The sequence below is a fragment of the Myxine glutinosa genome, chromosome 1 (assembly GCF_964187855.1).
Source record: "Myxine glutinosa chromosome 1, kmMyxGlut1.1, whole genome shotgun sequence".
In the NCBI taxonomy this organism is placed as follows: Eukaryota; Metazoa; Chordata; class Myxini; order Myxiniformes; family Myxinidae; genus Myxine; species Myxine glutinosa.
This window is the reverse complement of record NC_136261.1, coordinates 295,454,245-295,467,306: the sequence shown is the minus strand read 5'-3', so window position 1 is coordinate 295,467,306 and position 13,062 is coordinate 295,454,245. Positions and strand designations below refer to the sequence as shown.

Below are 13,062 nucleotides of genomic sequence, written 5' to 3'. Positions count from 1 at the left end.
TGGATAAAGCTTGCCTTCAATTCCATTGTGGATAAAGCTTACCTTCAATTCCATTATGGATAAAGCTTACCTTCATTTCCATTATGGATAAAGCTTGCCTTCAATTCCATTATGGATAAACCTTGCCTTCATTTCCATTATGGATAAAGCTTGCCTTCATTTCCATTGTGGATAAAGCTTACCTTCAATTCCATTATGGATAAAGCTTACCTTCATTTCCATTATGGATAAAGCTTACCTTCAATTCCATGATGCATAAAGCTTACATTCAATTCCATTATGGATAAAGCTTACCTTCAATTCCATTGTGGATAAAGCTTGCCTTCAATTCCATTGTGGATAAAGCTTGCCTTCAATTCCATTGTGTATAAAGCTTACCTTCAATTCCATTATGGATAAAGCTTGCCTTCAATTCCATTGTGGATAAAGCTTACCTTCAATTCCATTGTGGATAAAGCTTACCTTCAATTCCATAATGGATAAAGCTTGCCTTCAATTCCATTATGGATAAAGCTTGCCTTCAATTCCATTGTGGATAAAGCTTGCCTTCAATTCCATTGTGGATAAAGCTTACCTTCAATTCCATGATGCATAAAGCTTGCCTTCAATTCCATTATAGATAAAGCTTGCCTTCAACTCCATTATGGATAAAGCTTGCCTTCAATTCCATTATGGATAAAGCTTGCCTTCAATTCCATTATGGATAAAGCTTACCTTCAATTCCATTATGGATAAAGCTTGCCTTCAATTCCATTATGGATAAAGCTTGCCTTCAATTCCATTATGGATAAAGCTTGCCTTCAATTCCATTGTGGATAAAGCTTGCCTTCAATTCCATTGTGGATAAAGCTTGCCTTCAATTCCATTGTGGATAAAGCTTGCCTTCAATTCCATTATGGATAAAGCTTGCCTTCAATTCCATTATGGATAAAGCTTGCCTTCAATTCCATTGTGGATAAAGCTTGCCTTCAACTCCATTATGGATAAAGCTTGCCTTCAATTCCATTATGGATAAAGCTTGCCTTCAATTCCATTATGGATAAAGCTTACCTTCAATTCCATTATGGATAAAGCTTACCTTCATTTCCATTATGGATAAAGCTTACCTTCAATTCCATTATGGATAAAGATTGCCCTCAATCCCATTATGGATAAAGCTTGCCTTCAATTCCATTATGGATAAAGCTTGCCTTCAATTCCATTATGGATAAAGCTTGCCTTCAATTCCATTATGGATAAAGCTTGCCTTCAATTCCATTATGGATAAAGCTTGCCTTAAATTCCATTATGGATAAAGCTTGCCTTCAATTCCATTATGGATAAAGCTTGCCTTCAATTCCATTATGGATAAAGCTTGCCTTCAATTCCATTATGGATAAAGCTTGCCTTCAATTCCATTATGGATAAAGCTTGCCTTCAATTCTATTATGGATAAAGCTTGCCTTCAATTCCATTATGGATAAAGCTTGCCTTCAATTCCATTATGGATAAAGCTTGCCTTCAATTCCATTGTGGATAAAGCTTGCCTTCAATTCCATTATGGATAAAGCTTACCTTCAATTCCATTATGGATAAAGCTTGCCTTCAATTCCATTGTGGATAAAACTTACCTTCAATTCCATTATGGATAAAGCTTGCCTTCAATTCCATTATGGATAAACTTGCCTTCATTTCCATTATGGATAAAGCTTACCTTCAATTCCATTATGGATAAAGCTTGCCTTCAATTCCATTGTGGATAAAGCTTACCTTCAATTCCATTATGGATAAAGCTTACCTTCATTTCCATTATGGATAAAGCTTGCCTTCAATTCCATTATGGATAAACCTTGCCTTCATTTCCATTATGGATAAAGCTTGCCTTCATTTCCATTGTGGATAAAGCTTACCTTCAATTCCATTATGGATAAAGCTTACCTTCATTTCCATTATGGATAAAGCTTGCCTTCAATTCCATTATGGATAAACCTTGCCTTCATTTCCATTATGGATAAAGCTTGCCTTCAATTCCATTGTGGATAAAGCTTACCTTCAATTCCATTATAGATAAAGCTTACCTTCATTTCCATTATGGATAAAGCTTGCCTTCAATTCCATTGTGGATAAAGCTTACCTTCAATTCCATTATGGATAAAGCTTGCCTTCAATTCCATTATGGATAAACCTTGCCTTCATTTCCATTATGGATAAAGCCTACCTTCAATTCCATTATGGATAAAGCTTGCCTTCAATTCCATTGTGGATAAAGCTTACCTTCAATTCCATTATGGATAAAGCTTACCTTCATTTCCATTATGGATAAAGCTTGCCTTCAATTCCATTATGGATAAACCTTGCCTTCATTTCCATTATGGATAAAGCTTGCCTTCATTTCCATTGTGGATAAAGCTTACCTTCAATTCCATTATGGATAAAGCTTACCTTCATTTCCATTATGGATAAAGCTTGCCTTCAATTCCATTATGGATAAACCTTGCCTTCATTTCCATTATGGATAAAGCTTGCCTTCAATTCCATTGTGGATAAAGCTTACCTTCAATTCCATTATGGATAAAGCTTACCTTCATTTCCATTATGGATAAAGCTTGCCTTCAATTCCATTATGGATAAACCTTGCCTTCATTTCCATTATGGATAAAGCTTGCCTTCAATTCCATTATGGATAAACCTTGCCTTCATTTCCATTATGGATAAAGCTTGCCTTCAATTCCATTGTGGATAAAGCTTACCTTCAATTCCATTATAGATAAAGCTTACCTTCATTTCCATTATGGATAAAGCTTGCCTTCAATTCCATTGTGGATAAAGCTTACCTTCAATTCCATTATGGATAAAGCTTGCCTTCAATTCCATTATGGATAAACCTTGCCTTCATTTCCATTATGGATAAAGCTTACCTTCAATTCCATTATGGATAAAGCTTGCCTTCAATTCCATTGTGGATAAAGCTTACCTTCAATTCCATTATGGATAAAGCTTACCTTCATTTCCATTATGGATAAAGCTTGCCTTCAATTCCATTATGGATAAACCTTGCCTTCATTTCCATTATGGATAAAGCTTGCCTTCATTTCCATTGTGGATAAAGCTTACCTTCAATTCCATTATGGATAAAGCTTACCTTCATTTCCATTATGGATAAAGCTTGCCTTCAATTCCATTATGGATAAACCTTGCCTTCATTTCCATTATGGATAAAGCTTGCCTTCAATTCCATTGTGGATAAAGCTTACCTTCAATTCCATTATGGATAAAGCTTACCTTCATTTCCATTATGGATAAAGCTTGCCTTCAATTCCATTATGGATAAACCTTGCCTTCATTTCCATTATGGATAAAGCTTGCCTTCATTTCCATTATGGATAAAGCTTACCTTCAATTCCATTATGGATAAAGCTTACCTTCAATTCCATTGTGGATAAAGCTTGCCTTCAATTCCATTGTGGATAAAGCTTACCTTCAATTCCATTGTGGATAAAGCTTACCTTCAATTCCATTATGGATAAAACTTGCCTTCAATTCCATTGTGGATAAAGCTTGCCTTCAATTCCATTATGGATAAAGCTTACCTTCAATTCCATTATGGATAAAGCTTGCCTTCAACTCCATTATGGATAAAGCTTGCCTTCAATTCTATTGTAGATAAAGCTTACCTTCAATTCCATTATGGATAAAGCTTACCTTCAATTCCATTATGGATAAAGCTTGCCTTCAATTCCATTATGGATAAAGATTGCCCTCAATTCCATTATGGATAAAGCTTGCCTTCAATTCCATTATGGATAAAGCTTGCCTTCATATCCATTATGGATAAAGCTTGCCTTCAATTCCATTATGGATAAAGATTGCCCTCAATTCCATTATGGATAAAGCTTGCCTTCAATTCCATTATGGATAAAGCTTGCCTTCAATTCCATTATGGATAAAGCTTGCCTTCATTTCCATTGTGGATAAAGCTTGCCTTCATTTCCATTATGGATAAAGCTTGCCTTCAATTCCATTATGGATAAAGCTTGCCTTCAATTCCATTATGGATAAAGCTTGCCTTCAATTCCATTATGGATAAAGCTTGCCTTCAATTCCATTATGGATAAAGCTTGCCTTCAATTGCCATTATGGATAAAGCTTGCCTTCAATTCCATTATGGATAAAGCTTGCCTTCAATTCCATTGTGGATAAAGCTTGCCTTCAATTCCATTATGGATAAAGCTTACCTTCAATTCCATTATGGATAAAGCTTACCTTCAATTCCATTATGGATAAAGCTTGCCTTCAATTCCATTATGGATAAAGCTTGCCTTCAATTCCATTGTGGATAAAGCTTACCTTCAATTCCATTATGGATAAAGCTTACCTTCAATTCCATTATGGATAAAGCTTGCCTTCAATTCCATTATGGATAAAGCTTGCCTTCAATTCCATTATGGATAAAGCTTACCTTCATTTCCATTATGGATAAAGCTTGCCTTCAATTCCATTGTGGATAAAGCTTGCCTTCAATTCCGTTATGGATAAAGCTGCCTTCATTTCCATTATGGATAAAGCTTGCCTTCAATTCCATTATGGATAAAGCTTACATTCAATTCCATTGTGGATGTGGCTTCCATTCCTGTGGTTTCCTCGGCAGTGGCACCTGTCGATCCTTCGAAACACCACCTCCCACGACGTAAACAAGTCCTCTTAGTCACGTCATTGACCACAGTGTCCCAAAGGGGTCTCACTGTCTCTTGACTGGGCTGGCACGATGGCCGAGGCCTTGAGCTGTCGCTCTTGGGTTCCAATCCCGACCCAGCTATAAACTGTCATCCCCGTGTTTCACAGGCGGGGTGAATCATCAATGTGTGTGACGTCCCTCGGATGAACGTTAAACTGAGCGTCACATCTGCCGGTATTAGTTGGTTGACGTTAAAGACCCCACGGTGTCCTTCACGAACAGTCAGCGAGCTATCTCCGGTACCCTGAATAAATTACAAATTCCTGCCGTAACTACTACTGGGAAGGCAATGGCAAACCACCTATTGCAACCTTTTGCCAAGAAACCGCTTCGCCAACACGGACGCTTTGGAGTATCAGAATGACATAATGGTTACGTCATATCTTCATGCAAATAAAATTCCCCTGTACCTGTTCAACATTCCTGTCCTCCGCCCTCTTCGGCTCGTAGGCAGGACAAAGTCAGTAAAGGTGTAACGATACGTCATCCTCAGTTTCGGGTATCGATAGGTGACAGGTGGTATCTCCAAACACTCATACCTTGTCCTACCTACTCACGGTGTTGTCTTGAACTACAATCGGTCAAAATCGGGGATCTGTGGGATGAGAGGAGCAGCAAATGCCGAAGGTAACTACACACGACATCATTAACTCGATAACTCAACTGTGTCTATGTCTCGAAATGGTTTGTGTTGATGGGGGAGGGAGGGAGGTGAATGCAGGATTGTGTTGTTCCTTTTATTAGAATAAGTCACTCGAGTTATCAGAATAATAGGTTTAAATTGTATCCGTGTCAGTGGGGACAGGTGCTTACAAAACAGGTGCCTTTGAACGAAATTTCATGGATAAATTGATTGTCGGTATAAATACGTACGAGGTTTCCGATTGACCAGGGTCATGGATTTTACGGTGTAGCCAGTTGGGGCAATGACGTCTGGAGCAGCATTTGTCTGTCTATATGTCCCCACAAACATCCGCCAATCAGAGCTGAGGATCTGGTCACATGGCAGGGGGACAGTTTTGTAACCAGTACAGTTGCATATTTCACAAAAAGGAAATATAATAACCTTCTATGGAATGTTTTGGGGTCCCAGCAGATGTTTTAAGGTAAGTAGGAGGTTTCAGAAATTCCTCAATACAATTATTATTTTGAAATGTGATCGATATGGATCTTGCTCCCGAACCCGGAAGTGGACAGATGACGACGGTTCGCTTTTTTGGGGGGGGGTATACAAGATCGAAGCTCGTGTAAGAGCTAACTAACATCAATCACAAAAAGAAAAAAGACAGACACACAAAACATAATAAAGGGAGCTGGAGACAAGATGGGGAGAGAGGGAAGCACACAAGTATAACACCAGAGAACAGGGACATCGGGAGATCTGTGGGAGGGAGAGGGCATGGGGAAAGGAGGCATGGGAAGGGGGAGGGGGAGGTGGGAGAGGTATAAAACACATGGACACTGCTGGGACTTCCAGGAAAGAAGTCGGGATTTCAAAAAAGTGGATCTGGGATGAATTAGCAGGGGTAGAAAGGATCAAGGTTGTGGATGGGGGAAGATAAGAGATGGTGGTGAACAGCTGTTTTAAAGATCTGGAGGGAGAAGTGGGATTGAAGAGAGTGAGGGAGTTTGTTCCAGAGGCGGGAAGAAAGAGGAATGAAGGAGTGAGGGTGAGCAAAGAGTCTTGATTTTGGCAGTTTAACCAGAAGAGGGTTGCTGGCAGATCTTGTGCGACCTGTCGGAATATTTGGGGGACAGAGCACAGATAGAGCTGGGGGAGCTAGGCCGGAGAGGAATCGGTAGAAGACAGAAAGACCACCAACCTGCCTGCGGTGAGTGAATGAAAGGCCCTCACAATCAGCTTCATCGTGGGAGATTCCAATGATTCTGAAAGCTTTGGTTTCAACAGCATGAAGCCGAGCTAGGTGTGAGGCAGGAGCACCAGCCCAGAGGGAAGAACAGTATTCCATTGAGCTGCAGATGAAAGCCTTGTATGGGGGTGAGGAGCTCAGGTGTGCCAAGGAAGGACTTCGGACGACGGAGGGTGCCCAGTCGGCGACTGGCTTTGGAGGCCAGCTTGGAAATGTTGTTTTCCCAGGAAAGATCATGACAGATTGTGACATGCAAAAGCTTGAGTGACAGAACTTCTTGGAGAGGATTGTTGAGAAAGTATATGGGAGGGTTGTCCAGATGATCTTATCGGAGAGACATTGTAAGAGTGTGAGAATCGTCTGGATTGAAAGACATGTTCCACTTGTTTGACCAGTCTGTGATTTTGTCCATGTCTGCAGAGAGTGAGGAAGCTGCAGACTGCCGATCTGAGGGATGAGGAATGGGGCAGCAGAGAGTGGAGTCATCAGCAAAGAGATAGAGAGGATTTTCCAGAGAGTTGGAGAGATCATTGATGAAGACCAGAAAATGCACAGGGCCCAGAACACTGCCTTGGGGAACTCCAGCCTGAACATGAAGGGGAGATGAGAGAAAACAATTCATGGCCACACGTTGACTACGACCAGAGAGGAAGTCCGCAAGCCATGCATGGAGATTTCCATGGATACCATAGGAGGAGAGTTTGGTGAGCAGAGCAGGGTGCCAGACCATATCGAAGGCACGTGATATGTCAAGGAGACAGCTCTGATTTCCTGTTTGGCATTGAGGACCTCCATCCATTGTTGAGACAGCAGAAGCAGCATGTCCAGAGTAGAGTGACCTGGTCTGAAACCAAATTGATGATTGGAGATCAAGCCATTGGAGAAGAGGAAGGATTTGATATCAGAAGCAATGATGGATTCCATGACTTTGCTGATAATTGGGAACAGGCTGATTGGTCTGTAGTTCCAAGAATCTGTTTTTGCACCTTTTATGTGTAAAGCGGTAATGTTGGCTGATTTCCAAACTGATGGCAGATGACCTTGAGCAAAAGAGAGGGTGAAGAGAAAAGAGAGGGGGTGTGAAAGAGCGTCAGAGCAGGATTTTAGGACCCGTGGGCTGGTGCCGTCTGGTCCAGTTGCAGAATCAGTCGAGGCCTGACAGAAACTTCTCCACCTTGTCAGGAGAGAAGGACACAGAGTCCAGGAGCTGGGTTCGACTGGGTATGGTTGGTACAGAGAGAGACGGGTTTGGGACACATTATTTTGAGGCAAACACAGAGTTGAGGCATTCGGCTTTGTAACATGTGGTGTCAACTGTGTAGTCATTTGAGGTAAGGGAGGGGACGCGGGGGGTACAGACACCAGAAACAGATTTGACCAGACGCCACCAGGATTTGGAGGAGGGAGACAGGTTTGAGAGTTCAGTCTTGAGATTGGAGAGATGTTTCCTGGGTCTCCTGGGGGTAGACATACACTTATTCCGAGCTTGGTGGAAGGAACTGAGATTGCCTTCAGTTGCATTTGCCTTCCAAGAGGCAAAGGCAAGTTGTTTCAGGACAACTGCCTCACCACACGCTTCAGTGTACCATGGACCGGAGGAAGGGTATGTCAACTGAAGACGAGATGGGATAAATCTGTGCATGAGAGAGACAGCAGTTTACTTTGGAAGAATTCCCAGGATGAGTTGATGTCAGAGGCAGTAGAGATGGGAGATCAGTCCAGATGATTGATGGCTGCTTGAAGACCGTGTCAGTCGGCCTGAGTGAAAGAAATGCCAGACTCGTCAGCGCTGAGGAGGCTCTCTGAGAGATATCCACTTTAACAAGTAAATGATCAGAAGAACCGATTGGAGCAGAAGAAGAGCAGCAGACATTTGCAGGGAAGTTAGTCATGACCAACTCTCGAAGAGAAGATGCTCCATTGACTGAGATCCGGGTCGGGAAATCGACAGATTGTGTCAGTCCCAGTGAGTCTCAGAAGTCCTTTGCTGAGGAGCCATGGCTGGTGCGAGAGGTTCCCACACACAGCCAGCTGGCATGATGACAGTTGAAGTCGCCACATATGAGGAAGAGAGAGTTGGGATGAGTATATAGAAGTTAGTCCATGTTGTCAGACAGCGAGATGTAAATGGAGTCATCACTGTTTGGAGGACGGTCCAAAACACATATGAACAAAAGGTGGGAGCGGAGAGGAAGCCATAGCCATAGGTACTCCTGGGGGTGGAGTGGAGAGAGGGCAAGGAGAGTGGAGACGGTTTCCTGGTTTGATGATATCTCAATGCAATAGTGATTAAACATTATATTTTGATATATTAATGCCATAGTATTAATTTGTGATTGAAATGATGAATGATGCTGTTTGGAATGAATATTTCGAGAACCTGCTGTCAATGCCTGACAATCGACTGAAGGTGGAACAGGATTGTGGAATTTATTGGTTCATCGTTTGTCATTCGCTGTTTTTTTACCCAAGTCATTCACGAACCGGCTGTCCATGCCGGAAGTCAAAAAATTAAATACATACATTATTTGCTGACTGGTAACTGGTATCCCCACCCATGTCATACTGTCCTCTTCAACTCAAATATCAAACAAGCGCGGATACACCATTGTTAGACGATTGGTGTTCTTTCTTGATCTACGCACAGAGGTTCTGGTGTGTGCGACGATGTGTAAAACTCCTGCGTACAGGAGGGGAGATTGGAGGGGTGGAGGTGGTTACAAAAAAAACATTCAAAATAGTATTTTTTTTAAACTTTAAAAAAGCATTTATAACTAGAACAACAAACAAAGAGTGTGTACCCCCACCCGGACCCTTTTTTGGGTAGATTTATTGTACGTATTTTATAGACGTACTCGCATTGTAATTGTAACATACATACGTGATGGACATACTCACATTCTAATTGTACATATGTTATGGAGGTACTCAGTTGAAGAAAGATAACATGTAAAAATTGCAGTATATGTTGGCAACTGATTTGCAGACAGACATATGGACCCAAATGCAATACCCTCTCCTCTGGCGAGGGTAATACACCATGTAGGGATGGTATCACCCAAAAACAACCAAGCAAGGTAGGAAAGAATGACAAGGTAGGAATGACACCACAATCCTTTTACGGAATATCTTTTGACCTGTATTTCAGGATGGTAAACAGTAATTACCTTCGCCACCGAAGGTGGATGGAGGTTATGTTTTCACCCTTGTTTGTTTGTCTAGCTGTTTGTCTCTCTGTGAACGAAATATTTCAAGAAGTTGTGGACGGATTTGGACGAAACTTGGTGGACCAGTTGGGTGTCTGACAAGACCGAATTGATTAGATTTTGGTGAATATCTGAATATTAATTGGGACACGACAATTATTTAATTTTTAAGTGATCCTTCACCATTGAGAGATCGGGCGAAAAGCGATAAATAACGTATTTGAAAAAGTTATGGACGAGTTGCGACTAAACTTGGCAGATGAGTTGGTTTGGTGACAAGAACAAGCCGATTAGATTTTGGTTCAGGTCCGAATCCAGATCCGGCCTATCAGTGGGATACAAAATGGAAACTGTTCACCAGGCGGAGGTTTGCGCTCGACTGAGTGATGTTCTAGTTGTTCTGTTTCTGGACACAAATCGGACTCACAAAATAAAGGAAATACAAGAAATATCTGTGGATGAGAAATGTTGAGTTCCTGTTAATAAAAGTGTGCAGCAGCGGTGGATAACGTACTAGTCTAGTAGGAAGACTAGGTCCCCCTGCACCCCCCGGAGATATACTTCTAATTAGTGTTTCTAGATTGGACAAAATGTGTAGAAAATGACTAGCTATGGCCCCAAGCTGAAAAAATGTCCCACATACCATTTTTATGCAAATTACTGCCGCAAAAATTATGCAAATTTTATGCAAATTTTTGATGAGGAGTAGAGTTGAGGGGTCTTTGAGGGCTTCATCGAGGTGCTCTCGGTTGCAAGACTGGGTCATTCTGAGAAGCACAGCAGGGTCAGAGATCATGATGTTCTCCTCCTCAGTGAATCTCTCCATCAACAGCCTCTCCATTGCCTCACACACTGTTTTGAGGCAAAAGAGGGACTTTGCGTAGGCCTTTCCACTGAGAACACCTTTGAGAGATCCACTTGTTACTAGTTGTGCCTCAAAGAGAATCTCTGCATATCCAGAACCACGCATCTTGTGTCCAGTGAGCATCCCGATGTAGTTCATGGATGTGTGGAAGGGTCCAATCGTTACTACATGACTAGCAAATTCATTTGGCCAGCGCCAGATGATGGGAAGGGCTTTCATGCAGACACCCAGATCAAATGTATTCAGGACCCATCTCTGACCCACCTCAGCAGTTGCTGCCTCGGAACGCTTCAGTAGCTCACGAACAACTGCGTTGTCTGTGATCGGTTGGTGGATAGGCGTGCAGTAGTCGACTGTTGATTTGCTGGGTGGGGGAGAACCAGTTGCAGAGGTGAAACCCCCTAGCCCAGGCACAGGCTGCAGGCCACAGCTTCCGATGTATCTGATGAAGAGCCAGATGTAGTACAACCGATCACAGACAACGCAGTTGTTCGTGAGCTACTGAAGCGTTCCGAGGCAGCAACTGCTGAGGTGGGTCAGAGATGGGTCCTGAATACATTTGATCTGGGTGTCTGCATGAAAGCCCTTCCCATCATCTGGCGCTGGCCAAATGAATTTGCTAGTCATGTAGTAACGATTGGACCCTTCCACACATCCATGAACTACATCGGGATGCTCACTGGACACAAGATGCGTGGTTCTGGATATGCAGAGATTCTCTTTGAGGCACAACTAGTAACAAGTGGATCTCTCAAAGGTGTTCTCAGTGGAAAGGCCTACGCAAAGTCCCTCTTTTGCCTCAAAACAGTGTGTGAGGCAATGGAGAGGCTGTTGATGGAGAGATTCACTGAGGAGGAGAACATCATGATCTCTGACCCTGCTGTGCTTCTCAGAATGACCCAGTCTTGCAACCGAGAGCACCTCGATGAAGCCCTCAAAGACCCCTCAACTCTACTCCTCATCAAAAATTTGCATAAAATTTGCATAATTTTGCATAAAATTTGCAGCAGTAATTTGCATAAAAATGGTATGTGGGACATTTTTTCAGCTTGGGGCCATAGCTAGTCATTTTCTACACATTTTTTCCAATCTAGAAACACTGATTAGAAGTATATCTCCGGGGGGTGCAGGGGGACCTAGTCTTCCTACTAGACTATACACAACACCTACCCTCCTTCAACTTGATTAATATTGCCGTACTTTTCGGTGTATAAGTCGATACTTTTTCCCGGAAATCCGGGTCTCGACTTATACTCAGAATCAAATTAATTATTTGTGGATTTATGGTTTAAGACAGGGATAGGCAACTTACAGAGCAGAAACTCCGTCCGTCCTGCACAGACGCACTCGGTTCGGACTCCAGACCCTCTTGGAACGCTCGGCTTTCACTTCCTTCGCATTGCGCTCGCTACGCCACACACAAAAATGTAGGCACAGAGTTTGCATTGGCAGACCAACAAGAAATCTTACTATAATTCACCAAATGTCCGTCTGTCTGTCCGTTCGAAGGTACCGTAAAAACTGCTGAACCGATCGCAAAGATATTTTGGGTGGGTAATCCTGGGATCTGCAGGAGTAAAATAGGCTATTTAGGTTTCCCAATTTCAGCTTTAGTCTCCAGCATTCTCAGGTTTGGATTCCCGCATAACATTCGCGTTCGCATAACGTTCATTGTTCTCATTGTGAGGATGTTGTTTTCCTGGATGCCGCACAAACGGCTGCACCGATCACTGCACAGACTCGATCGGACTCGGTGACCTCGGACAAAGACCTTTTATAAGGACACGGGTTGAATCCCTGCTTGGGAGAATTCTAACCCATTTCAACTGAAGGAAACACGTATCGGGAGTACATACGACATCGCGATTGTGAACACGATTATCGCTCACGATCATCACGATCATAGTGGATCGATCACTGTGGGACATTTGGTGAATTATAGTAAGATACTGTTTAGATTTTGATGATTTGCGTGTGATATGATTTAACGGATGTTTATATGAATCGTTTAAAATAAAAAAGCCTTCAATTTCTGATATGTTACCTTTTCATTTGGGGCCTCCCAATTGAAGCCCCGCCCGCAGGGCGGCGGGTACCGTTGTGGACGTTGAATCCTTGCTTGAGAGAATTCCATCCCCGTCGCCGCCATCATGGCCGTCTGTCCAACTTACAATCCCACGAGATATGCGGAAAGGACGACCAAAAACCAATATAAACATCATTAAACATCATTCATCATTCATCATATATAGACATCATTAAAAGTAAACGATTGGTGTTCAAAGAAAAGTTCAAAGACATTTAATCTGAACATGAGAGAATTCCACATAGCTATTTGGGCGGTGAATATGCTAACAGATCGCTATCTCCATCGATCTTGCCTAGGCCGTAACACCTATCGCCTCA

At 42.2% G+C, this 13,062-nt stretch overlaps 1 protein-coding gene across 2 annotated transcripts in view; it reads left to right on the top strand.

Annotated features, from left to right (window-relative positions):
• The first annotated feature begins 5,146 nt into the window (after nt 1-5,146).
• LOC137413345 (phosphatidylinositol 4,5-bisphosphate 3-kinase catalytic subunit gamma isoform-like) overlaps nt 5,147-13,062 on the top strand; it is a 174,278-nt gene continuing 166,362 nt past the window's right edge. The window contains exon 1 of one of the 2 annotated variants that reach the window (XM_068098736.2): nt 5,147-5,341. Coding sequence is in view for 1 of the 2 variants with exons in the window: in XM_078767603.1 (XP_078623729.1) it covers nt 5,317-5,341 (25 nt within the window). In the remaining variant the exon portion in view is untranslated. The remainder of the gene's footprint in view (nt 5,342-13,062) is intronic. The other variant, XM_078767603.1, reaches the window with a different exon arrangement.